The following is a 26,247-nucleotide window of genomic DNA, read 5'->3' on the forward strand; positions in this document are numbered from 1 at the left end:
AGAGATGGGAAGTCATGACACAACTTTATGCTACTTAGAGTGGCACAGTGGTGCAGCAGTAGAGTAGCTGCCTTACAGCACCAGAGATCCGGGTTTGATCCTGACTACGGGTGCTGTATGAATGTAGTGTGTATGTTCTCCCCGTGACTGTGTGGGTCTACTCCGAGTGCTCCGGTTACCTTCCACATTCCAAAGATGCACATGTCTGTAGGTTAATTGGCTTCTGTAAAATGTCCCTAGTATGAAGCATAGAGCTAGTGTACAGGTGATCGCTAGTTGGCGTGTACTCTGTGGGCCAAACGGTTAGGGTTAGGGTTGGTAATGTCAAAATACAAAAGGGCTTTAAGATGAAAGAGGCAGTTTAATGGGTAAGTGTGAGGTAGGTTTATTTACACAGTGAGTGGTGGGTGCCTGGACCACGCTGCCAGGGGTGGTGGAAGCAGATATGAAAGTAGCATTTAAGAGGCTTTTGGATTGGCACATGGATAGCAGGGAATGGCGGGATATGCATCGCAAATCACTCAGAGATTAGTTTAATTTTAGTTTAGAGATACAGCGCGGAAACAGGTCCTTCGGCCCAACGGATCCGCACTGACCAGCGATCCCCACACATTAACGCCACCCTACCACACACTAAGGACAATTTTACATTTATACCAAGCCAATTAACCTATAAACCTGTACGTCTTTGGAGTGTGGGAGGAAACCGAAGATCTCGGAGAAAACCCACGCTTTCATGGGGAGAATGTACAAACCCCATACAGCCAAGCACCTCCAGTCAGGATTGAACCCGGGTCTCTGGCACTGAAAGGCAGTAGCTCTACAACTACTATGCCACCCTTTGTTAATATAATGTTAATGTTTATTGTCCGTGCCCAACATGGCATCCTATTCGGCATGGAGATTGCGGACTGAATGGCCCATTCCTTTGCCATGTTCTATAAATTACTGATGCGGATAAGCTCACAGTTTTGCTTGCTTTCTTCTTCTTCTTCAATTTATATCCAACTGCATTCACCAGAGCTTAGAAGAATGAATAGTGTTCTCACTGAAATGTAGAGATCTTAGGTTGGGAATTCTCTCCACACCAGGTTGATTGCATTCGTCGAAACTGGGTGGACCACGTGAAGGTTGCAATCTCCCACCCCGGAATTCTCTCTAATGAACTGCTACAAGTTTCTTCTGAATGAGTTAAAACAGAAACTCTATTAAATCCCTTCTCACAAATATCCCAAACCAAATGACTAAGGTCTCCAGTGAAATTCCTTCTGATTCACTTTATTAAAGGTGGGGAAAGGAAGTTTTTATTTCAGTAAGATATTGGACAGTTTTCAATAAGAGGGAGACCTGAACTGTTTAGTGCTAGTCTGGATGAATTGCCACAGTAACATCATTTCTAAAGTAGTTTGATTCTAACGTACTTGGTGAATACAGAGGTTAATGTAAATGCAAACATTGCACCTATTTCTTAATCAAGATCAAAGTCCATGGAATAAAATCGCATGTGTAGAAAAATGGCCTAATAACAGAAAATAGTAAATCTCCTCTGGATGCTGATACTAGGACAGTTAGGGATTATTCAGGGTTTATAAAGCTATGTGGAAGTAGCAGCCATTAATCCAAAACAAGAATTTTCCTGAAAATGCTGAAGGGCTGTGGTCGACCCACTGAGAGGTTTAGACTTGGAAATAACTGTGGGCTCCACCTACCCTGCTCTACTATCATGGGACAGGGAGGCAGGCCAGAGGAGAGGGAAGAGGGGTGCAAGGTGGCTCTAGTGAATAGAGGACACACAGAGAACTTGCTTTAATCGCAACCAGGAAACTTAGCAATGCCACACCAGACATTGAAGGGTAAAGGAGATGAAATGTTCCAACTGTGGCCTCCAAAGCCATGGTTGGAAGCAGTGGGAGTGAGCCCTGAGATGGATCTACCAAAACAAGTAGAGGCCACAACAAATTCTTAAACTTCCACCCTACTAGCACCCTCCCTGAAAATTTGACTGCTGACCAGAGCTTGAAAAGACAGCATCCAGGTCGGACAAATAGACGGCAGCAGCTCCCATTGCCAGAGGTGGTGACCCGCGGATGTACACAACAACATTGGTAGGAGGCTGGCACTGTGATATGTTAATCGATACAGGATCATTATAGTATTGATAACTGACCTACCCTTACCTACAACAGGGAAGGTTATTTATATAACGCGTGTTGGGGGGAAACCAGTAAAGTCAGAGGGAGGTGAGTCCCAGATACATGAGACAGGAGGAATCCACCTCCCTGTGTATTTCTGTGACTGTCCAAATAGTGAAGTTACTATTATAGAGATATACTAAGGGAGTCAGGAGACTAATGACTCAGGAAAGGGAAAACTAACATGGACAGGTCACGAGCAGCAAACATGCACAACCAATAGAGTGCCCATCATAGTCACGGCAGACCTGGTCAGCAGGGACTGGAACCTGGACAGAGTGTATGGGTTACTTTGCCTGCAGGTGCCAGTGGTTTGTGATGGACACAAACTAGACTTAGGGCAGGTAAAGATAGAACCATGTTAAAATAGAAGGGGAGCTGCACAAACCCTCAGCAGTACCCCATGAAAGCCGATGCACCGTCTGCCACCCAGAGTAACCGCAACCAGAAAGTAATCCTGAACTATTATTGGACTATCTTTGGTCAGACCTTGCTGGCTTTACCTTGCACTAAACGTTATTCCCTCATCATGTATCCGTACGCTGTGAATGGCTCGATTGAAATCGTGTATTGTCTTTCCGCTGGCTGGTTAGCACGCAACAAAAACTTTTCACTGTACCTCGGCACATGTGACAGTAAACTAAACTAAACTGGAGAGGAGTTAAAATACTAGGGAATATTAAGAGAGACCTTGTCTACCAACACTCTGCTCTCAGACCTCAGTCTGAAGGCAGCTCTCGACCCGAAACGTCATGCATTCCTTCTCTCCAGAGACACTGCCTGTACCGCTGAGTTACTCCAGCATTTTGTGTCTATCTTCGGTTTAAATCAGCATCTGCAGGTCCTTCCTTCACATTTTCCCCACCTTTGGTGAGCTTACATTATCTCCTGGTTGCTAACCATTTTAATTTCCCTTCCCGTTCTCATGCTGACCTTTCAGGCCTGGGCCCCCCTCGTTAGCCAGAGTGAGGCCACGTGCAAACTGTGGGAAAAGCACCTCATATTACGTTTGGGTAACTTACTACTCAACATTATTAACATTAAATTTTCCAGTTTTAAGTATCAGTCCCCTTTCTCTCTTTCCACCCCCCACCTCAGTATGCGTGCATTTAGATTAGATTAGATTAGACTTTATTAATCCCCTTATTCAGGGGAAATTCAGATGTCCTTGCAGCACACTAATAAAAATACAACATAGTATTCATGAAGAAATTCAACACCAAACATAAAACATCCCCCCACAGTGATTCCCACTGTGGGGGAAGGCACAAAGTCCAGTCCCCATCCGCTTGTCCACCCAATTTCTCTCACAATCCTGCCCCTCTTTCCCCATTCTCCTCCCCTTCCACCTATATCCCATCCTCGAGCTTTACATTTTACTCATCTTCTGTTTATCTAACACTCTTTTGTTTCCTTTTCATCTCTAGCCTTTGTCCACCCATCTGCAATCAATATCCCCCTTCACCTGTATTCACTTTTCAATTGACAGGCTTTGTAATGCCCCCACCTCTTTTCCAGCTTTCTCTCCACTACTACAATCAGTCTGACCAATCCAAAACATGACCTTTTTATTCCTTCCACAGATGGTGCCTGAGTGGCCAAGTTACTCCAGCACCATGCGTTTTACTTAAGGTGCCAGCATCTGCAGTTTCGTTGGTCTTAAGTGTTTCATTTGCCTTTCCACCAAACTTACTGCAATTGGATTTCAATGTCCTTCTCAGGCACACCTGAGATAAGCAAACAAATGCATGATTCAAATTGAACCAACATGTTGCATCTGTCTTCAGTTCTGGTTCTCAGCCCCTTTCTTTACTCCTTGTATACCCACGACTGTGCAGCCATGTACAAATCTAAATTCCATTTTCAAATTAGCATACGACATCAACGTTGTGGACTTGATATCAAATAATGATGAGATGGAGTACAGGAAGGGGATCGAGAACCGCGTGTCCTGCTCTTGAGACAACCTTTCTCTTAATGTCAGCAAGACAAAAGGAGATAGTGATCAACTTCAGGAAGCGAAGTGGTACACACACCCCAGTTTGCATTGACCACTCCGAAGTAGGAATTCCTAGGAATTCTGATCTCCCCTCCCATTGGGCAAAGGTGCGTTTAAGTGTGAAAACGCACACCTCCAAATTCAGAGACAGTTTCCTCCTAGCTGTTAGCAGGTAACAGAACAATCCTACCACAACTAGAGAGTAGTGCTGAACTACTATCTACCTCTTTGGTGACCCACTTACTATCGGACTTTACTGGCTATACCTTGCACTAAACGTAATTCCCTTATCATGAATCTATATACTGTAAATGGCTTGATTGTAATCATGTATTGTCTTTCCGCTGACTGGATAACACACAACAAAAGCTTTTCACGGTAACTCAGTGCACGTGACAATAAACTAAACTAAATCTTGCAAGCCTATCATCAGTCCAGTCACACAATATTGCGAAATATCTACAGTGCCAATCATTTCCCTTGCGTTTCCCCAACTCAATTATATTACACAAGAAATGAAAACACTAAAAATTGAGTGCAACTCAATGAAAGTAACAAATTGCAAATTCAAGTCAAACATTTTCAAACTATTGAATAAGAGACGACTAAAATTTGAAATCATTTTTATTTAAACACGTGCAGAAAGTTTTACATTGATACTTACAAAAAGATTTACAAGTCTCTCCATTTCACTTTAAACATTTCCAATTAAGAAAGGGATGTAAAAATACCCAACTTTATCAGGCAGGTTAAACAATTTTCCAACAGATGACCACATAATCAATGCACGGCAAATTGTCCACATTTCTGGTTTCGACATGAGATCCAAACTTTACCAGCAAAAATACATAGACAGTGCTTAACAAATTTACAAAATACTTCTCTGGCATGAAGGACCATCCAGATGCTCACATACATCAGTGTGTACAAATACTCCTTTATTTTGCTTGAAATAGCATTAGTTGTGCTGTTGTATCTATTTTGTAAAAGCACTTTACTGTCACCTGCTCATATTACTGTAAAGTTATAAATGATGCTATATTGCTACTATAGCTCTGGCAGTTCATTGTAAACAGTTACAGCGAGATGGGTGGGGCTGCAGGCAAAACGTTACTGTAAAATTCACTAGTGTGCCATGCCCCCATCATTTTGTGCTGTTGAAAAAAGGTCTTGTTTGCTTTGTCAATTGAAGGAAAGCAGCTAAGCCCAGGTCAAGTCTTACGCTTGAGGGGGTTGGTATGGTCATGGATACTTGAGATCAGGGGTCCACTCTAACCCCACAGCATCGATGATGTGGTGAGGTTGAAGTTAACTGGAGTTGGTGGTAAGATCACAATGCAGGATAGAGGGTGGGGCGGAAAAGCTGTCAGGTATTACATTGCGGTACTCAATGGGTGAGATGGATGAGTTTTGATAGCTTGGGGAGAGGGGAGAGGGGAGAGGGGAGGCCAGATAAGTAAATAATAAAATAAGTGTTATATTTAATTCTTCCACGATGTTTCGGGTCTCGACCTGAAACGTCACCTATTCCTTCTCTCCATAGATGCTGAGTTTCTCCACCATTTTTTGTCTACCCAAGATTATTGTACAAGTCATAAAGATATCTGGCAATAATTCACCAACATTTTATTCAGCAATAAATTCAGTTTAATGGTTCGAGAGGTTATACCAATTCTAGTGTGAATATTCATTCAACAGGATAACACAAATATTTCATTCAGTACTAATTCTGAATATAATTTATGCCATGAAATAAATAGTGATACGTTAAACATATTCAGCAATTTCAAATTGTATTGCAATAATTGTCAATATACCAATATCTGTTTTCACAGACCATTTTATTTCCATGCTCTGCATTAAGAATAAAATATCAACCCATAACAAATAACCTTATTTTAAAAAAATAAACCAAAAATGCTTGCAGCAAATATATATATTTTTAAATTGTCTTAATAATCATTTTAATTATATACAGCATACGTGGGTAGTCTCCCAAACACCCTCATTGGTGTTCCTTTCTGAGGAAAAACTATTTTTGATAAGCTGCACTAATATGAAACAGAAAGGTTGCAACCTTGTAGCAGCAATGCATATTACAATGGACAAATTTGCTGCTCTGTAAATTCAGCAAAATAGCACAGTGTTGGATGCAAGTTGTATGCAGTTAGAGTAATCAGGGGAGTAATATCACTTCACTTGTTCCGACCATATATTATCATAGACCACACTGAGATCAACTGCAATTGTAATCACAATAAGTAATTACAGTTCAATCTCAGATCATAGACTTTATTTCCTACTGCCTATTCCAGGTTCATTCTGACTGGCTATGAATTTAATTATAGCCACCAGAAGATCTCCACATATAACTACTTTCCGATCCTTAAATCTTAAATAATTCACAAGAATGTTAAGGATTCTATCTTATGTCAAAACATCTCACTTCATGGAAGTTTATGAAGTAGTCAAGAGGCCAAACACATCTAAGCACTTTTAAACTTTGAGACCACATTGTGCAATTTATATCCCATCATTTAAAATTACAATTGAATTGCTGAGTAATCCAAATGAAGTGCAAGAAATTAATCCTCTAGAATTTTTTTGATTAACGGAAGAAGCCACATGTATTGTTATTAAAATCAAGGACTGAAATCTGGCCACCCCAAAGAAGTTTAAATGCTTTAATTACAGATTCATGCAGTGAACTGTTGTCCCTGGTATTTTGTTAATGGTTCTATGTAAACTGCAATGCTCCATCCTTCCAGAGACATTTGCCTCCTACCTATTCTCAGATTCTGTTCCAAAATGGCATCTTAACAATTTGTTCCTCTGCTCAACCAACTTCACAATATACTCTATACGTTTGTGGTTTATGGATAGTTTTGTGGTTTCAGTGGATTGTTAGACTGATCGTCTGATCTTCTGTTAAACCAATTTGTCCATGGTTGAACTGGGCCAGTTTTGTGCTAAATGCCAAATAAGGAGGGTTTGTCGATTGAAGGTCACATTTTCTTTCAACTAGATGACTGCTGCACGAGAGATTCTTAGAGACCCATCAGATTTGTCGAAATAATTTGAGTAAGATACATAAGATTTACCAAATTGAATACTTCACACAGCAACTTAAGAATCAGAAGCAGAAGCAAATGTGCAGGATTCTGTTCTGGGCCTCCTCCACTGTCAGAGTGAGGTCAAACACAAAATGGAGGAACAACACCTCATATTTCCCTTGGGCAGCTTACAACCCAGCGGTATGAATATTGATTTCTCTAACTTCAAGTAGCTCTTGCTTTTCCTCTCTCTCCATCCCTCCCCCACCCTAATTCTCCTACTGGTTTCACTGTCCTCCTGATTAATTTTACTGTTTGTATACCTCGTTGTCAACTTCCCCTCAACCAACAATGAACCATTGTACATTTCCTTGATCATCATCTGCTTTGATGTTCTTTTCACACCTAACATGTTCTTTGTATATTCCTTCCATATCTCATTCTGAAGAAGGGTCTCGACAGGAAATGTCCTTTCCTCCAGAGATGCTGCCTGCCCCCAAATTTCTTCTGCATTTTCTGTCTGACTACAGGATCTTTGAGTTTGCTTGCCATTTTATAAAGTAAAAGTTGGTCTTCCACTTCAACTCCACTTTGTTTTTGTTGTCACAACATCAAATGAATCCCATAGAAATGTATGTACTCAAAACCTTTGCAGCCACAGCCCTCTGGGCTGAGAATGACAAAGGCCAGTAACTCCTTGAGTGAGGACATTTCCTATCCGTTCTGTTATAAACAATTAAGGCCATTTTCTGCCACTATGACTGAAGCTAGATTCCACAATTGGAGGAAATGCTTAGAAGCTGCTACCCTGTCAATCTGATTAAGAACTTTGGGATACGATTTCTCATTCTTCCAAACTCTAGGGAATAGGATAAGTGTGGCAAGAGATAAAACAACCGTCCTCAGAGGATCCCCCTATTTCATGGAAACATAGATTATATCAAAAACAGCGAAAACTCCTATAAATCTCAACAATTATTGTATTTCAAAAATTCACTCATGTAGAATATGAATCTGAATAATCCTGACATTAAACTCCTATACATCATTGCAAATGATAAACTCTAACCCTTGCATTGGTAAAATAGTGCTTTTAAAAGTTAACTAACAAAATAGAATATAGAAACTATCCTGAAATACCAAATTTTAGTAACTCTAGTAACTGATGGATTTTTTGGTTAGTCTGGGGCAGTTTGATTAAGAGATAAATTCCATCTTAGAGATTGATGACACCTTTAATAAACTAATAATCAATTCCTTATTTTATTGCAATATTTAAAAAGTTACATCATGGCACAAACCACGTCAGTTGCAAAACTTGTTCCTTTTATTTTGGCAGTCTATTGTCTAGAAATTGGAATTCATTCTTTGTGTTTAGTATTAACGCCCACCTAGACTCCGAAAAACTAAACCGAGGGATTTTATTTTTCAAATACATTTTGTGGCACTTTCCACACTGATTGATGTGCTAAGATGGGGACTGTGCAGTTCCTGTCAAGAATTGCTTGCCAAATTAAGTTAACGCATCTTTCCCATGCTCATCGCTGGGAAGGCAGTCAGACTTCAAAGCACTGCTCCTCATGTCCACCCCATAGCAGCGCAGAAAAGGGCGTGTCTTTCCAAATACAGTGGGGGTGGTGGGGTGAATGGAAAGCTGAATAAATGGCTCCATACCTAATGTGTTCTAATGTCCCGATCAAGTCCCTTGTCCCAAGCTTTTGGGGGACACAGGCTGATTAGTCTGGCAGATCAACGAAGACGCATAGCATAGAATTTCTGCCACTACCGAGGGAACAACATCCGCATGTAATCTGCGATGACAAACAAGGCTGGCACACAGGGGTGAAACATTGGTTATTTTACACATGTTTACTGAACTGTTGCCCATTTGCTCCTTGATATCTTTTGACTGATAGACAAAGGTGGTAGATTGCATCCTTATGCTGAAAATCATGGGAGTGGCAGCCGTGCATATGTTAATTACCTAGTTAATTAGATTCATGTCTTTATGCAATCTGAGGAAGGAATCCAACCCAATAAGTTACCTGTTCCTTTTCTCCAGAGATGCTGCCTGACCTGCTGAGTTGCTCCAGCACTTTGTGTCTATCTTCGATATAAACCAGCACCTGCAGTTCCTTCCTACACTAATATATTTAAGTGCCTGTATCTCAGCATCATTTCAAGGGAAAGGTTTATAAAAAAATGTTATCCATTTTTTATGTCTTTTGATAAAAGAAGAGCAATTAATAATAAATAATGCACAAGGATGTTATTAATCACCTGATAATCAGTGCCAGCTCCCACAGCCACAACTAACATCCTGAATAATTAACCTCCAGTTCAACAGTTTCTAAAACAAACACTCAGTGTCCAACATATAGCTGCAGGTTTTCTTTCAAGTATTAATGTGAGCCAAGGGTGTTAATCTGGTACATCACTCTCATAATTATTACTATGGAAGCTAAATATTCCTTCCACGCCCACTGCACCATGCAACAACCATCTCCACCACTAACACCAATTCTGGTCACTTTCAGCTTACAGTCCCACAAATGGTTAGGATGATAAAAAGAAAATAATTGTGCCTTATAAATAACATGGGCTTCCCATATCATTTTGCTATACTCTTATTTTATTTGAATTGCATTCGAAGTTTTGAATGGATTTCCTTTAGGATATTTGTGATTTTTTTTCCTGGGATGTAGTATTACCAATTGCCAAGTTACAATTGACATTTAGCAAGATTTCCGTTCCCTTAGCAACTATATTATTTAGTTCCTCATAGAGAAATTTTCTAAATCTACGCAATGGTCTGTTGTTGGAGTCCCCATGGTTGCACTGCCCCAGGATTGGAGCTAAAGACTGAAGTAATTGGGAATTTATAAAGAAAAGTAAGAAAATCCTAGTCTTAATGTCTAATATCAAAAGTGTAAAATGTACCTGTGAATTGCATAATTAAGAATTTGTCAATATTTAAAAGAGCTTTGTAAATAGCTGAAATAAATGACATTACAGCTGCATAGACATCCATTAAAGGCTTAAGCACTGTTGCATAGTTTATGGGTGTGTAAACCATGCCAATCCTCAGTCTCCTGACCCATCCAGTGCAATGGCTAACACTTGCAATGAAGAATCCTTATACGTATATAGATGTAGTGTTTGCAGGTAAACATCATCACTTATTCACTTTCAATCGTTTCTATATCATTGTACACTCTGCACAGATTTAATTTATACAATTTTCAATGTTAAAATTTTGTAAATAGTCCCGATGTTCAACAACGTTAAAACTGAAAAAGTTGATCATGAAAATAACAAGGTTGATGTTAAAATGTGGCTGGTTAGATGAGTACGGTGAATGACATCCAATAATGTGGAGTGGCAAGAATACAATTTTCATTAAATGCAATGTAAGTGCGAGTTAATTAGAGAGTAATTACTTTTTTAACTGTATTTTGTGAAACACCCTTGTCTAAATCAGAGTCTCCATTGTCCATGGTTGAACTACTGAGTGTTGATCCTGGTGGTTTGTACAGAAAAAAAGCCAGGAGAAAGAATAATAACCCCGCTATCTGTAAAGGAAAAAGCAAAATAATTCTGGTTAATTCAAGCACAAAGGAGCAGCTCTGGTGATACTTTCATAGGTTCTTAAATTATAGGAACGGAATTAGGCTATTCGACACATCAAGTCTATCCCGCCATTCAATCGTGGCTGATCTATCGTTCCCTCTCAACCCTTGTCCTGCTTTCTCCCGCTAACCCGGGACACCCATACAAATCAACAATCTGTCAACCTCTGCCTTAGAAATACCCAATAATGGCCTCCACAGCCGTCTGTGGGCAATAAATTCCACAGATTCACCACCCTCTGACTAAATAAATTCTTCATCAACTTTCATCCTTTTATTCTGAGGCTATGGTCTCTGGTCCTCGACTCTCTAATGGAAACATCCTCTCCACTCTATGTAGGTCTTTCACTATTCGATAAGATTCAATGAGGTCCCCCCCTCATCTTTCTAAACTCCATCGAGTACAGGCCCACTGCTGTCAAATGCTCATCATATGTTAACCCAATCATTCCTGAAATCATTCTCGTAAACCTTCTCTGGATCCTCTCCAATGCCAGAACATCCTTTCTCAGATATGGGGCCAAAAACTGCTCACAATACTCCAAATGCGGTCTGACCAGTCCCTTATAAAGCCTCAGCATTGTATCCCTGTTTTTATATTGTAGAAATAAATGCTAGAATTGCATTTGCCTTCCTTACTACTGATTCGATTTGCAAATGAACATTTTAGGACTTCTTCATTTCCACGTACCACTTGACTAGAGTTTTGGCTTAAGTCTTCACATTAGTTGTTTAATCCTCAGCCCGTGTACTCCTGAGCCGTTATATTTTCATTTCCACCATGACAAAATTAATAAAGTAGCAGTGTGTATTATTTTTCCCCCATATTAACCAACAACGCTAATTGTTCTCATATGTTACCTTGTATGTTATTCCTGCAATCAGGAGATATTTGCTCATGGCTGAATTTTGGTAGATATAACAAGAGCCTCTCTCTGTGCATTGACGCTGCCACAACAAGCAGGACATGTCAATAACGGATCCAAACGCAATTGGGCCTGGGATTCCTCCTGTGGAAATGCATACAGAGGAAGATTAAAGAGAAATCAGGCAGAGATCACATATAACTTTGGCACTTGATATTATAGCTCAATATTACATTATCAACATTTGCATTTTATCATTAGTGTTCAAATTAACTACAAATTACAGGTTTATTTTTTACCTGATTAATGTAGAAAGTACTATTCTAGGTACTTTTAATTAATTATTAATTAAGCAATATTTAAGGCCTTTACCAAATATTCAACTAGATAAATACCACCAACGTTGTATTTAGACAGTCTCCTGCTTACGTCTTAGTTTTAAGCCACTGGCATGATATCATGTGTGCTGGAGCAACAAATACACAAAAAAAAATTCAAAGCAGATAAGGCACCTTACCTAAAGTACGGACTAAAATCCATTGAATACCGAGTGCAAATGATCGCTGACTATCAGGGACACACCTAAATCAAATGAAAAAAGCATTCCAATTTAGACAGAAATATTGTGGGACTTTTTTAGCCCACAATTCATTTCAATAGCAAATATCAATAAGCTCACTGACCCATTTAGGAATAAATCTACAACTACGAGGTAGTAAATTTAATTTTACTTAAAAAAAAATTGACTGTAAACACACTTTACATTTCATATTCATTTTGAGGTTGTTATAGAGTCACTCAGAATGGAAACAGGCCCTTGGATCCAACTTGCTCACTCCAACCAAGATGACCTATCTACACTGGTCCCAACTGCCTCCATTTGTCCCATGTTCCTCTAAACCTTTCCTATCAACATACCTATCCAAATATCTTTTAAATGTTGTGATCGTACCTGTCTCAACTATTTCCTCTGACAGCTCATTCCATATATCCATCACCCTCTGTGTGAAAAGGTTGCCCCTCAGGTTCCTATTAAATCTTTCCCTCCTCAACTTAAACCTATATCTGCTGGTTCTTGATTCTCTTACTCTGACTAAATGACTATACATTTCCCCTATCTATTCCCCTTATGGTCTTATACAACTGTATAAGATCATCCCTCATCCTCCCAGCCTGAACATGATAATTCAAATGTGGCCTCACCAATGTCGTGTACACTGTAACATAACATCCCAACTTCTATGTTCAATGCTCTGACTGAGAATGCCAATGTGCTGAAAGCCTTCTTGGCCATCCTATCTACAAGTGATACCACTTTCAAGGAACTATGTTCCTCTGCTCCTAAATCCCTCGGCTCTATAATATTCCCCAGAGCCTTGTCATTTGCTGTGAAGGCCCTGCTCTGGTTTGACTTCCCAAAATATACAACACCTCGCACTTATAAGTATTAAACTCCATTAACTATTCCTCAGCCCACCTGGCCAATTGATCAAAATCCTGCTGCAATTTTTCATCAGCCTGGTTTTCACTGTGTTAATGGCATGGCCTCTGTCAGATGCTTTTCTTTCCAGTCTTCTCTTTACTTTTTTTGTTACCCAGGGAGTTCTGTCTTAAAAAACCCTTCCCTTTCCTGGGAATTGCACTGAGACTGTAACTGAAAACTTTCCACTTTAAAGGCCACTAAAGTGTTCAACAACAGATTTGGCTGCCAATTTGATTCTAATGCAACATTTCTCTCTACTGACTTCAATGGCACTCAGAGGTAGGATACAATACACTGCTGTTTCTGTACTTCATGATCAGTGTTTCAGACAGGAGATGAATTTCTAGGAATCCATATCAAGCCAGGGTAAGAGGGAGGGATAAATAAAACCCTCAAATACTAACACCTTGTGGTTAACTATAGTTTTTTTTATAAACACATTTTTAAAAGTAATTGTTGCTTGCTTATTCATCTCATCGCATCTTATTTAAAGTGAACTAAAGTAAACATCTGAAAGGTTTACTTTAGTTCCGTTTAAAAGTAATTCTATCCTATTTACACTGAGCTTGTTATGGCAAGTGCTATGGGGTTTTCTCCTGCCTTAACCGCAACAACTAACAAATGGAAATTTACACTTTGATAAAACAGCTTATTTGGCAGAGTTGCCAGCCAAACCTCTGGCTTGACAATAATCTTAAAAAATGTTGGTGATTCCCATTTGAGATCAAGAAATTACTTGCATGATCACAATTTGTTCGAAGAGGATGTCAGAATGTGCTGCCACTCTTTCCTACCTGAGAGTTGCTGTTAACGCAGGAATGCTGCTCAAGAACGTGAAGAAAATTACAAAAAAGAAGATCGACATAAATAGTGGCAATTGTGTACAGGGAGAATCGCATTTCCCAGATTCTGCATAACCCCGCCTCATCGCATCGTGCTCCATTACACAGAGACAGTTGTGGAATATCTGGGAATGAAGGAAAATAAATTTAAAATGTTGACAATAACAAATAATGGTGCAATTCAACTATGTGACTGCCTGATTTGAAAGGGGATTTAAATGGAACGTGCATGGCTTCAACTATACTGCACGTCTTAATCCAGTTCTTTATCACACCCCTTTTCAGGTGACCCAATAATTAGTTAGCTAACTCTAAATTTAATTGCAGATACCACATTGTCTAATTCATTAAAACATACTACCATAAGAAAATGTTATTTCATGCATATTTCACTATTAATACCATTATAGTAAGTGTGTGTTAGGGTAACCAAGGCAGAGAAATGAGATGCCGCTGTCCTGTCCATGTGCCCGTATATTCCACCAGCCACCGAGACTACTCTCACCTACACTCCATGGGCCTCTCTCTCCTAGTAATCTCCCAGTCTCGGGATCACTCGCCTACATGATATCTCCATTCCTCGAGTTTCAAGCCACTTGCTGGATCTGTTTTGGCAACCGGTTCTTTGAATATCCCACGACCCAAAGGAAGGTTGTAAACTCCATGTGCCTCTTGCATGTGGGATCAGTGGACTATTTCTACACAATTTGCTAATCGGGATGTGCTTAGGTATGGCAATACTCTACTAGGCTGTTTATAAGAAAATAATTTCATGCTGTGTTTTCAGGTGACAATAAAGATAAGACCTGTGTTTGCTGGTGACAATAAAAGCACCATTGAACCATCCATGACAAAAACTACCGTTACAACCCAGCTTACAACTCAGCAGTATGAATATTGATTTCTCTAACTTCAAGTAACTTGCTTTCCCTCTCTATGTGTCTAGTTTAGTTTAGAGTTACAGTGCAGAAACTGGCCCTTTAGCCCAGCGAATCCGCACCGTACAGCGATACCCTGCACACTAACATTGTCCTATACACACTAAGGACAATTTATACAATACCAAGCCAATTTACCTACAAACCTTTGGAGGATGGGAGGAAACTGAGGATCTTGGAGAAAGCCCATGTGATCACGGGGAGAACGTACAAACTCCGTATAGGCAGCACCCGTAGTTGGTATCCAACCCGGTACAATCCAAACGCTGTAAGGCAGCAACTCTACCGCTGTGCCACCATGCCACCACAACGTCTCCCTACCTCCCTAGTTCTCCGACTAGTTCCACACTCTCCTCCTGATTAATTTTACTGTTTTTTCTGCTTCATTGCGACCTTCCCCTCATCCAACAATGAAACATTCTACATTTCCTTGAGCATCGTCTGCTTTGATCTGCTGTTTTCACACCTTACATTCTCTTTGTGCCCATCCATATCTCCAGTTTCCCTCTCCCCTGACTCAGACTGAAGAAGGGTCTCGACCCGGTAGGTTGTCCATTCCTTCCCTCCAGAGATGCTGCTGGTCCCGCTGAGTTACTCCAGCATTTTGTGTCTACCGTTTTAATCTACTCTGTCTGGAACTGGAGGTACTTCCCATTAATGCTCTCTGCGGGTCACAGGTGATCTTGGCAGCTCACAATGTATTCACAATGTGATCATTCCTCATGGCTGAATAATCCCAGCAGCAAATTGCACATTTTGATAAAAATGTAGTAACACAAACATTTCCATTGGAACAACTTTATACATTCTCGAAGTTTAGTGGGTGAATTTAGATAACCTTCATCAACATTTGCAGCTGACTTCTAGTGCTGGATGATTTTTTGATGTAAATTAGAGAGACTGATATTCTAGCCTTAAAGAGAAACCAGATGCACGCAATTAAGATATTAAACTTTATATGCAAGCTAACTTAGAAAGCATAACTTCAAATCAAATAAATCAAGGATGGCACGGGGACATAGTGGTAGAGCTACTACCTACAGCTCCAGAGACTCGGGTTCAATCCTGACTATGGGTGCTTGTCTATATTGAGTTTGTACATTCTCCCCGTGATCTGCTTGGGTTTTCTCTGTGATCTTTTGTTTCCTCCCACACTCCAAAGCCGTACCGGTTTGTAGGCTTGGTATAAATGTAATTGTCCCTACTGTGTGTAGGGTAGTGTTAACATGCGGGAATCGCTGGTAGATGCGGACTCAGTGGGCCAAAGGTCCTGTTTCAGAGGGCCAGAGGTCCTGTAGCTCTAAACTAAACATTGTTCAAGACAACAGTGATTAACATGTTAAAGATAAATTCTAGGTTTTGAAGAAAATGATCTTGGCAGAATTCCAAAATTCAGAATAGTTTTCCAAAGTTAGGTATAGATGAAAATACTTTATATTTGTTCTTCTTCCAGTTGGATTATAAAAATAAGTCTTAATGTTCTGGAAAAAAGATTAGAGGCTCTGGTTGCACTCAATTATATTTATAATATATTGGTTGATTAAGATTATTCTCCAAACTCAATTAAATATATTTAAAAACTGAAAATAAAAAAAATGCACAATTGCAAAAACTGAGTTGCAACAAGAGCTGTGCCGAAGAAAATTTTTCATGGATATTTATTATTATATATTATTTTACATTCTATTTTAAAACACAGTATTGCATTCATCTTGATGTATCACAAGATGTAAAACATTAGAAAGAGGTTTAACATTTTAGTTTCCCCATTTCCCCCCATATGTTTGCCTTTAATCTTACCTGCCCCCCCCCCCCCCCCCCCCCCCCGCTTCATACAAGATATGTTGAGAATAGAAAATAGTATTCTGGTGCCAAATGCCCTTTGCTTGGAATTAACAAAAAACAGATGAGCAAAGTTCTTAAATTTTGTCCAGCAATTTGTCTTCTCCACCTACTCAGACCAGCAATTGTCGGTGCAATATCACCATGGCTATCAGGAGACACTGAAGATAAATGACTCATGCTACGTCTTGAAAGTAGGCTAGATGTTTCAGCCTACTTTGATTTGATTACTGGTGAACATCATCCCATCTCACCCTTTCCTCTGTCATTTGCAACTTCATTTATAAGCTTTCCCAGTTATGCCCTCAAATACCAATTGTTTCACTCTCTATGAATATTACCTGACTTGCTGATTATTTCCAACATGTTTCCCTTATATTTCAAGTGTTTTGCCATCCGGGTGTAGCAATTGTTTTGGGATTATGTAAACTCCATTCATCTGATATGACTATTTTACCAAACAAAATCCTATCAATCTTTCAAATTTTTCAATTGATTCATTCTCAATTATGTGAAAATCCCAGTCTTAATGTATATTTTTCACAAAAGAATAAGTCCTTCTTAATTTCTCAAGCTGCGGTAATAGCCATTCGTAGATAGTCGGGGTTATTTTTTTTTACTCGTGGACATTTTGCAACATGTTGAAAAAAGGTCCCTACTTACCTGATGCCCCGAGTTCCTACGCTGGCATTATGAGCCGTTACGAAACATCTACGGACTTCAACCGCCTCGCTACGGACATTCCCCGACATTCCCCGAGTTTGAATCAAGGGGAAATCTCGGGAGAGTTCGTGAGTAACTCGGGAAAGTGGGACAAGGCCTTAAGTTTACCTGCTGATAACGATGAAAATTATGATTGAATAAGTTACCTTTCTGCCATTTGGTGACAGTGTTGAATTAAATTCTGTGCATCCAGCATGACAAGGTGAGTAATACATTAAACCATCTGCTCCACAAACTGGATTGTACAATTCCATTAAACAGTTACAATCAGCGTTGCATGTTGCAGTCACATTGATAGCCCCATCATAAACACTGTTAAATAAAAATGCCGCCACATTAATTACCAGTAGACACATTTTTTAGTTTACCACATCACTATAGTATTAAAGGCTGGAAATCAAACAAGTAACTTATTTATACTTTTCCATATTCAATCTTTTAAAATAGTTTCATTGCACTACTTTAATTTTGTATGGGGAACAAAATTGTGATGACATTGCACCCATTCCACAAATGTTATCCCGTGAATGTGAAATCAACAAAATAGCTACAAGAGCGTCTTCTGCTCTGCCACAGAAAATTGCCAGTTGCTATTTGTTCAGTTAAATGATTAGAAAGTTTATTTCTAAGAAACCAAACATAGAGTGCAAAATAGGCAGTGTGCGTATAAACAAAATAAAGCGAATGGTGAATAAAGCAGAGAACAAATGCCAATTGTTCGGATGGACATGCAACTAATGCTATTTTATCAAGATGAAGCAATTGTGCATCTGCAGGGCTCCTACATATTGGAATCTTAATTTCCGATCTCTGGTTGTTACTTACATGAACCTTGTTAATCATTGGTTATAATAGTTATTCTATTAATCGCAATTAAGATAGGTTTATTACAATTGTAGCGTAAAACTAAATTTGAAAAGTGACTCATTGCTCATACCTGCCATTGAATGTTGAAGTGATCCCAGCCACAGCCATGTTGGGGCAGTTAATGCTGACAATGAAAATAGCTAGCAGGCTCATGAATGCACAAATAATACTAATCTTGATGATTCCCGCACAACGAAGTTTTAATTTATTCACAATGAATCCGCCAAGGAATGTGCCACCTCCTCCCGCTGGAACTACAATGTACCCTAGAATCGAGGAAAGAATAAAGTTGCAAATTCAATAAGTGATAAGGAAATTAATTTGAGGAACACCTTTTGCAATGTAGTGAAACACTGCAACAAATTAAATGTGTTTTGTATCCGCAACCACTTTCGAAATGTATACCACTGTCTCGCAAACACAGAGGTGATATATCAACCAGATAATCAGTACTTTTAGTGATGGTAGCTAGTGAATAAATCTTGGCAAGAACACGAGAACACCTTTAAAAATTTTATTCATTAGAGATACAGTGTGGAAACAGGGTCTTCGGCCCACCGAGCCCGCGCCGACCCGCGATCACCCTGCACGCTAACACTATGCTACACTATCCTACACATTAGGGACAATTTTACCAAAGCCAATTTACCTACAAACCTGTACATCTTTGGAGTATGGGAGGAAATCAGAGCACCCAGAGAAAACCCACATGGTCACAGAGAGAACATACAAGCTCCGTACAGACAGCACCCGTAGTCAGGATTGAACCTAAGTATCTGGTGCTGTAAGGCAGCAACTCTAACGCTGTAATGTTTAAGAAAGAACTGCAGATGCTGGAAATGTTTTTGTCTACCGCTGCATAATTTATAAATTGAAGGAATTATAAAACCTTTATGAATTTCAGGATTCATACTAATTTACAGAACTGCACTTAAGTACAAACTAAGATGCAATTACTATTAGTAATCTGTAATGTTACCCAACATGGTAATAAAACTGCTTTATTGGAGATTGGGGAACAACTTTTAATGAGTTGTGTAAACTACAATTTTTTATCAAACCTCTCTAATAGCAGGATGGGAACTTTCACAAGCATCCCACAAACGAAAAAGGCAACTTTGCTGAATATCCCAATGGAAGGAGCAACACTATTTCAGGAGCACCAGCCTAGTTTTTTTGTATTCAACTCTTTGGAGTTTGTTAGGAACCCATAACTCTTCTGAAGAAGTGGAACAGTGTATTTTTCATTAAGTCAGAATTGATAATCTACTTCTCCTGGCATTTGACCATTGAGTCATTGGCATGAAGAATAAAACTCATCATTGCTAAAGAAAAAATATTACCATAAATGTTCATTCTAATCTCAGTTGGGTTACCAACAGTTTAGTCAAACAGACCTGAGCATCTCATAGCAAAGAGATTTAGTATTCAAGTATGCCACTAGACTTTGTTCTTTGAATTAACTTCTAAGGCTATCAATTGCAAGATGATAGACGGGAAAAGCTGGAGTGACTCAGCGAGCCAGACAGCATCTCTGGAGACAAGGAATAGGTGACGTTTTGGGTCGAGGCCTTTCTTCTGACTTATGATTATGAATTCTTCATAATTCTTCAGAGTTATGATAGAGGGGATTTCACTTTCAAACCCAAGTCATTATTAAAACTATAAATCGGTTTGGGATTTGTAGGAGAACTCTGCCAAGCCAGTTTAGAAAATGTAGAACGTTTTAAAACTGCTCATCGTAGACCCAATGCACAACATTGAGAAGGAACCGTACAAGAGCTTGGATGTTTATGATGAGTTCTAGTTCATGAGCAGTGGAAGTTTTAGTTTTAGTTTTAGTTTTATAGATACAGCGCGGAAACAGGCCCTTCGGCCCACCGAGTCCACGCCGACCAGCGATCCCCGCACATTAACACTATCCTACACACACCAGGGACAATTTACACATACACCAAGCCAATTAACCTACATACCTGTGTGTCGTTGGAGTGTGGGAGGAATTTCTACAAAGTAGGCATACTGATAGGAAATTTTACAGCAGAGCAGTCAAATGGACACACAATGACCTGAAGATGTGGAATCTTGCATAGAAGACAAAGTGTTGGAGTAACTCAGTGGACCAGACAGCAGCTATGGAGGACATGGATAGGTGGCGTTTCAGGTGGGAACTGTGCTTGCTACTGGTCTCTGATGCTGGTGTGTGGTTAACCTGCCCCACCATTATGTTTTGCTATTCATGAAGCAGTTCAAACTCCACTCAGAAAAACTATTTGTCAACATCTTTAAGAAGCAATTTGACAGGTACTGTTCATGGATAGGAAAGATTTAGAAGGATATGGGCCAACCACAGGCAAGTGGGACTAGTGTAGATGGGACATGCTGGTCAGTGTGGGCAAGTTGGGCTGAAGGTCCTGTTAACCACACTGTATGACTCTATAACACTCACTGTAAATTGACTAACAAATCTTCAGATCTTCAAAAGGGTCTCGTCCCAAAACATTACCTATTCCTTTTCTCCAGAGATGCTGTCTGACCCGCTGCGTTACTCCAGCAATTTGTGTCTATCTTCAGTTTAAAACCAGCATCTGCAGTTCCTTCCTATACAATTGACTGACCAGGCTTGTTCAAGGGAATGAAACAAAAACTTCACAACCTCTTTGCCTCCTTGGAATTAACAAATATGTTTTATGCAAAGTGAGACCAACAGTTTGGCTTGCGGGATTCGCTTCTTACCAAATAGGGTTGCACCTTGAGAGGCACTCAGACCAAACTGGGCTTCAAGGAACTTGGGTCCAAACGTGGACATGCCGGCTATGAGAGTGGCCTCAGTTGCTCCTGACAGGCAGAGAAAGATGAATGTTGGATTCCTCAGCAACAACATTGCAGACCTGCGATTAAAAACATGCTTGGTCATTCACATGGGTTTTAATGTGTTTGACAGTCAAATTTCCTTATCATGCTTTTCATGCTCTTTTTTCATTCTGTGGAAGGTGTGATGGTGTAATAATTATATTACTAAACTACGAACCGTTCAGAGACCAGAGTTCAATTCACTCCATGGCCGCTGTGGGATTCCCTCAAATTCCCATCTTAAATCTCTCTATCTATTCTCTCCTCCCTCAAGAACTTCCTTAAACTCTACATTTGAGCAGGTTGTTACTTTTCCCCCTCTGGCCTGGTATCAATTGTCTGAATGCTTTCCAATAAACTCATCTGTGATCCTTCTATGCCAAAGAGACTAAGCTATTCCTGCTTTGTACATCATGTTCAGCCTCTGGCATGCTTTGTTCTCTTACATATCATTGAAAATAACTCTCATTCTCATAAAATGTTGTTTAAAAATTTTGTTTCAGTCGTTGACATTACAGACGCGTGCAATTGCCACAAGGAATAATATGTGTTCACTTAGAAAAACAGCTGAAGTGGAATAAACTGTGACTGCTGGTGGGAAGCTCATGTGCCACACGCCCAGATACTACACACATTATCCGATACCTTGAGCTTTTTGAATTATAGAAGAAACTCATTCACAATGCAAGATTGTAATAACTGGCACCAGGGAATGCATATGGAGTTGGCACTTCCATGTTTTGCAGCACACGAGGCCCAATGTTTGTGTTAAAGATCAGGACTGGCATAGTGTGTGTGTGTGGTGATGACATCTGGGGGAAGGGGGGGGGGGTGTCTAGAGAAGGACATGGGTCAGACTTGGAATCTTGGAGAGTGGATGGGGGGGGGGGGGGAAAGACAGGTGTTGGTCATGGTCTATTTGCAACTTAGATGCACAGTGGCATGATTGATAGAGTTGCTCTCTCAAAGTGCCCGAGACCTGGGTTCGACCCTGACCTTGGGTGCTCTCTGTGTGGAATTTGTCATTTCTCCCTGTGAGTTTGTGGGTTTCCTCTGGCACTAGTTTCCTCCCACATTCCAAACACATGTGGGTTTGTAGGTTACTTGGCCTTTGTAAAATGCCCCTAGTATGTTGGGAGTGGATGCAAAAGAGGGATAACAGAACTATTGTGAACGGTTGATCGATGGCGTGAACTCAATGGGCCAAAGGACCTGTTTCCATGCTGTATCTTTCAATTCAACAATTCCATTTAATGACAGTCTTTGGACCTAGAATCATAGTCATGCAGCACGGAAACCTTTGGCCCCCAATGTCCATTCTAACCATTAAATATCGATCTACGCTAATCCCATTTAACAGAACTTGATTAGTTTAGAGATACAATGCGGAAACAGGCCCTTCGGCCCACCGGGTCCATGCCGACCAGTGACCCCTGCACATTAACACCATCCTACACCCACTAGGGGCAAGTTTTTTTACATTTACCAAGCCAATTACCATACAAACCTGTACGTCTTTGGAATGTGGGAGGAAACAGAAGATCTAGGAGAAAACCCATGCAGGTCACAGGGAGAACGTACAAACTCCACACAGACAGCACCCGTAGTCGGGATTGAACCCGGGTCTCCGGCGCTACATCCGCTGTAAGGCAGCAACTCTACCGCTGCGCCACCATGACCGTCCTGTAGCCTACAATGCCTTGGTGAATCAAGTGCCCATCCACATACATTGGAATTGTTGTGAGAATATCTACTTCACTCACCTTCTCAGGCAGTGAGTACCAGATTGAAATCACCCTCTGGGTGAAAACAATTCTTCCTCAGATTTCCCCATTAAACATCTTACACCTCATCTTAAACTTATCCCCTCTGGCCTTAGACATCTCTGCCATAGGGAAAATATTTTACTGTCCACCCTCTCTATGAGTCTTGTAATTTACCATACTCTTTATCAGGTCTTCCATCAGCCTATTCTACTCTAAGGAAAGCAAGCCAAGCCTATCCATTCTGCCCTTATAACTGGAATCTTCCATCCCAGGCAAAACCTTGGTAAATCACCTCAGCACCCTCTCCATTGTAATCAAATTCCTTCCTTTGGTGTAGTTACCAAAACTGCACACAATATTCTAGCTGTGGCCCAACCAAGTTCGACTTGGCCTCCCTGCTATGCCCCAGCTAATGAATGCAAGCATCTCAAATGCTTTTTCCACCTGTGCTGCCACCTTCAGGGTTTTAGAAACAAAGCAAATAGGTGCAGTAGTAGGCCATTTGGCCCTTTGGGCTAGCACCGCCATTCAATATGATCATGGCTGATCATCCAGAATCAGTACCCTGTTCCTGCTTTTTCCCCATATCCCTTGATTCCATTAGCCCCAAGAGCCATATCTAACTCTCTCTTGAATACATCTAGTGAATTGGCCTCCACTGCCTTCGATGGCAGAGAATTCCACAGATTTGCAACTCTCTGGCTGAAAAAGTTTTTCCTCATCTCAGTCCTAAATGGCCTACCCCTTATTCTTAAACTGTGACCCCTGGTTCTGGACTCCCTCAACATCGGTAATATTTTTCCTCCATCTAGCCTGTCCAATCGCTTAAGAATTTTATATGTTTCTGTAAGATCCTCTCCTGTCCTTCTAAATTCCAGTTAAAATAAGCCCAGTCAATCCATTCTTTCTTCATATGTCAGTCCCGCCATCCCAGGAATTAACCTGGTGAACCTACGCTGCACTCCCTCAATAGCAAGAATGTCCTTCCTCAAATTAGAAGACCAAAACTGGGATTTGGGATTTGTACATCGAGATCCCTTTGTTCTTCAATACTCCCTAGGCCCTTCAATTCATGATAAATGTCCTACCTTATTAGATTCCCAAAAATGCATCAGCTCACACTTAGCAGAATTAAAATCCATCTTCCATTGGTAGCCCTATTTACCAACCAATCAATATTGGGGGACCTCATTGAAACATACCAAATAGTGAAAGGCCTGGACAGAGTGAATATGAAGAGGATGTTTCCACTCATGGAAGGGTCTAGATCCAGAGGGCATGGCCTCAGAATAAAAGGACGTATATTTAGAAAGGAGATGAGGAATTTCTTTAGTTAGAGGATGGTGAGTCGGTGGAATTCATTGCTACAGACGGCTGTGGAGGCCAAGTTGTTGGTTATTTTTAAGGCGGAGATTAACAGATACTTGATTGGTACGGATGTCAATGGTTATGGGGAAAAGGCAGGAGAATGGGGTGGAGAGTGAAATATAAATCAGCCATGATGAATGGCAAAGTAGACTCGACGGGCCGAATGGCCTACTTCTGCTCCCATGACTTATGAATGTGAATATTATTCTGCAGCCCAAGATTATCCAAGTAATTATCAACAACACCACGAGTTTTATGTAATTTGCAAATATACAAAGCACACCTGGGACATCCATACCATTAATGTATGCAAAGGACATAAAGCCTCACGGCACAGCACTACTTCAATAGAGAGTGTCCATACAAAATGTATGATGAAAAAATGTGGATATATTGTCCAGGCATGTGGTGCAGCTGAAGAGAGCCTAGAAGAACATTTTTAAACTGCAGAACATAAATGATACATCGTGTGCAAGAAGGAACTGCAGGTGCTGGTTTACACCAAAGATAGACACAAAATGCTGGAGTAACTCAATGGGACTGGCAGCATCTCTGGAGAGAAGGAATTGGTGATGTTTGGCCAAGGTCTTCGGTCTGAAGAAGGGTCTTGACCCGAAACGTAACCCATTCCTTCTTTCCGGAGACACTGCCTGTCCTGCTGAGTTACTCCACCATTTTGTGTCCATCATCTATACATGATACACCTCCAGTTTTCTATTGGGAAATCTTGATAGTAGAAATTAAATTGAGTAAAGCTTCTCATATGGATTTTGTTATATAGTGTCACCATCCATTTTGTGAATTGATTGTTAATGATGGCCACGTCTAAAGTGGAATTATCTCCTGATGTACAATTTAGAATGCGGCACGTGAGCAGGATCTTTGCTAAAAGGAGCTTAAGTAAGCAGAGAAAGATGCATGAAACAGATACTTCATTTCCACGCTGCACATTACCTGGGCAAGTCCCTTAACGTCTTCCCAAAATCTGGCTCCAGTGCAGTCTGCTGGCTCCCATCCTTCAGTTGGTGAGCTTCTGAGACCCTCATGGCCATATACTGTTGGGACTCTAATTTACAAAAACATTGTTTAGATGTGGACTTAGCAAGACAAAGTACAGACTACTATTTATCAATCAGAGACGTCATGACCAAATAGTAAGAACACATGTTCATAATCTTTCTCTCTTTTGCGCATCTCAAAGTTGTTGCTTTTAATTAGGTAATAACCGTGTATTTTATTACAGAATAGCAATGTTTAGAAAGGAAAAAAGTCATCTTAGAATTTACACCACAAACACAAGTGATTATTTTGTAATGATCTTTTCACTGGTGTCTTTAACCTACATTAAGTTGAGTTTGTTTTGCCGGGGCAATAACTGTTTAAAATGAAGATTAAAAGTTATTATGCAACAGAGAAACACACACAACGTAATTGGTCTGAAATATTTACTTAGATTTTCTCACCTGATCTGAGTATTTCTGGAATGTTTGTCCATATTGAATCAGAACAATAGTAATTTAAGATTGGAGATACTGTACAACTGATATTCTGATAAATTGATATTCGCATTTTGAAACAAGACAATAGATAGGGTTATTGGCTTAAGCCCTACTCCCAACAGCACTGGCAAATGGCGATGCAACTTCCTGTCTCTGACTGCAGGGTTAAATTGCGCTTTTGTAGTTCGGAACTGCAGTTGAAGATAGACACAAAAAGCTGGAGTAACGCAGCGGGTCAGAAAGCATCTCTGGAGAAAAGGAATAGGTAATGTTTCAGGTTTAGACCCTTCTTCTCGACCTGAAAGGTCACCTATTCCTTATCTTCAG

The 26,247-nt window shown here is 40.2% G+C and overlaps 1 protein-coding gene across 2 annotated transcripts in view; it reads right to left on the minus strand.

Moving 5' to 3' along the window:
- Positions 1–5,722: 5,722 nt before the first annotated feature.
- The window catches only part of slco4a1 (solute carrier organic anion transporter family, member 4A1), a 159,937-nt gene continuing 139,412 nt past the window's right edge, over positions 5,723–26,247 (minus strand). For both annotated transcript variants that reach the window (XM_055652092.1, XM_055652091.1), the window contains exons 7-14: positions 25,376–25,487; positions 21,171–21,325; positions 18,505–18,700; positions 17,714–17,879; positions 14,017–14,189; positions 12,257–12,321; positions 11,735–11,883; positions 5,723–10,816 (exon numbers count right to left, since the gene is read on the minus strand). In XM_055652092.1, coding sequence (XP_055508067.1) covers positions 10,670–10,816; positions 11,735–11,883; positions 12,257–12,321; positions 14,017–14,189; positions 17,714–17,879; positions 18,505–18,700; positions 21,171–21,325; positions 25,376–25,487 — 1,163 coding nt within the window. In that variant the 3' untranslated portion in view covers positions 5,723–10,669. The remainder of the gene's footprint in view (positions 10,817–11,734; positions 11,884–12,256; positions 12,322–14,016; positions 14,190–17,713; positions 17,880–18,504; positions 18,701–21,170; positions 21,326–25,375; positions 25,488–26,247) is intronic.

This window comes from Leucoraja erinacea, chromosome 21, assembly GCF_028641065.1.
Source record: "Leucoraja erinacea ecotype New England chromosome 21, Leri_hhj_1, whole genome shotgun sequence".
NCBI classification, from domain to species: Eukaryota; Metazoa; Chordata; class Chondrichthyes; order Rajiformes; family Rajidae; genus Leucoraja; species Leucoraja erinaceus.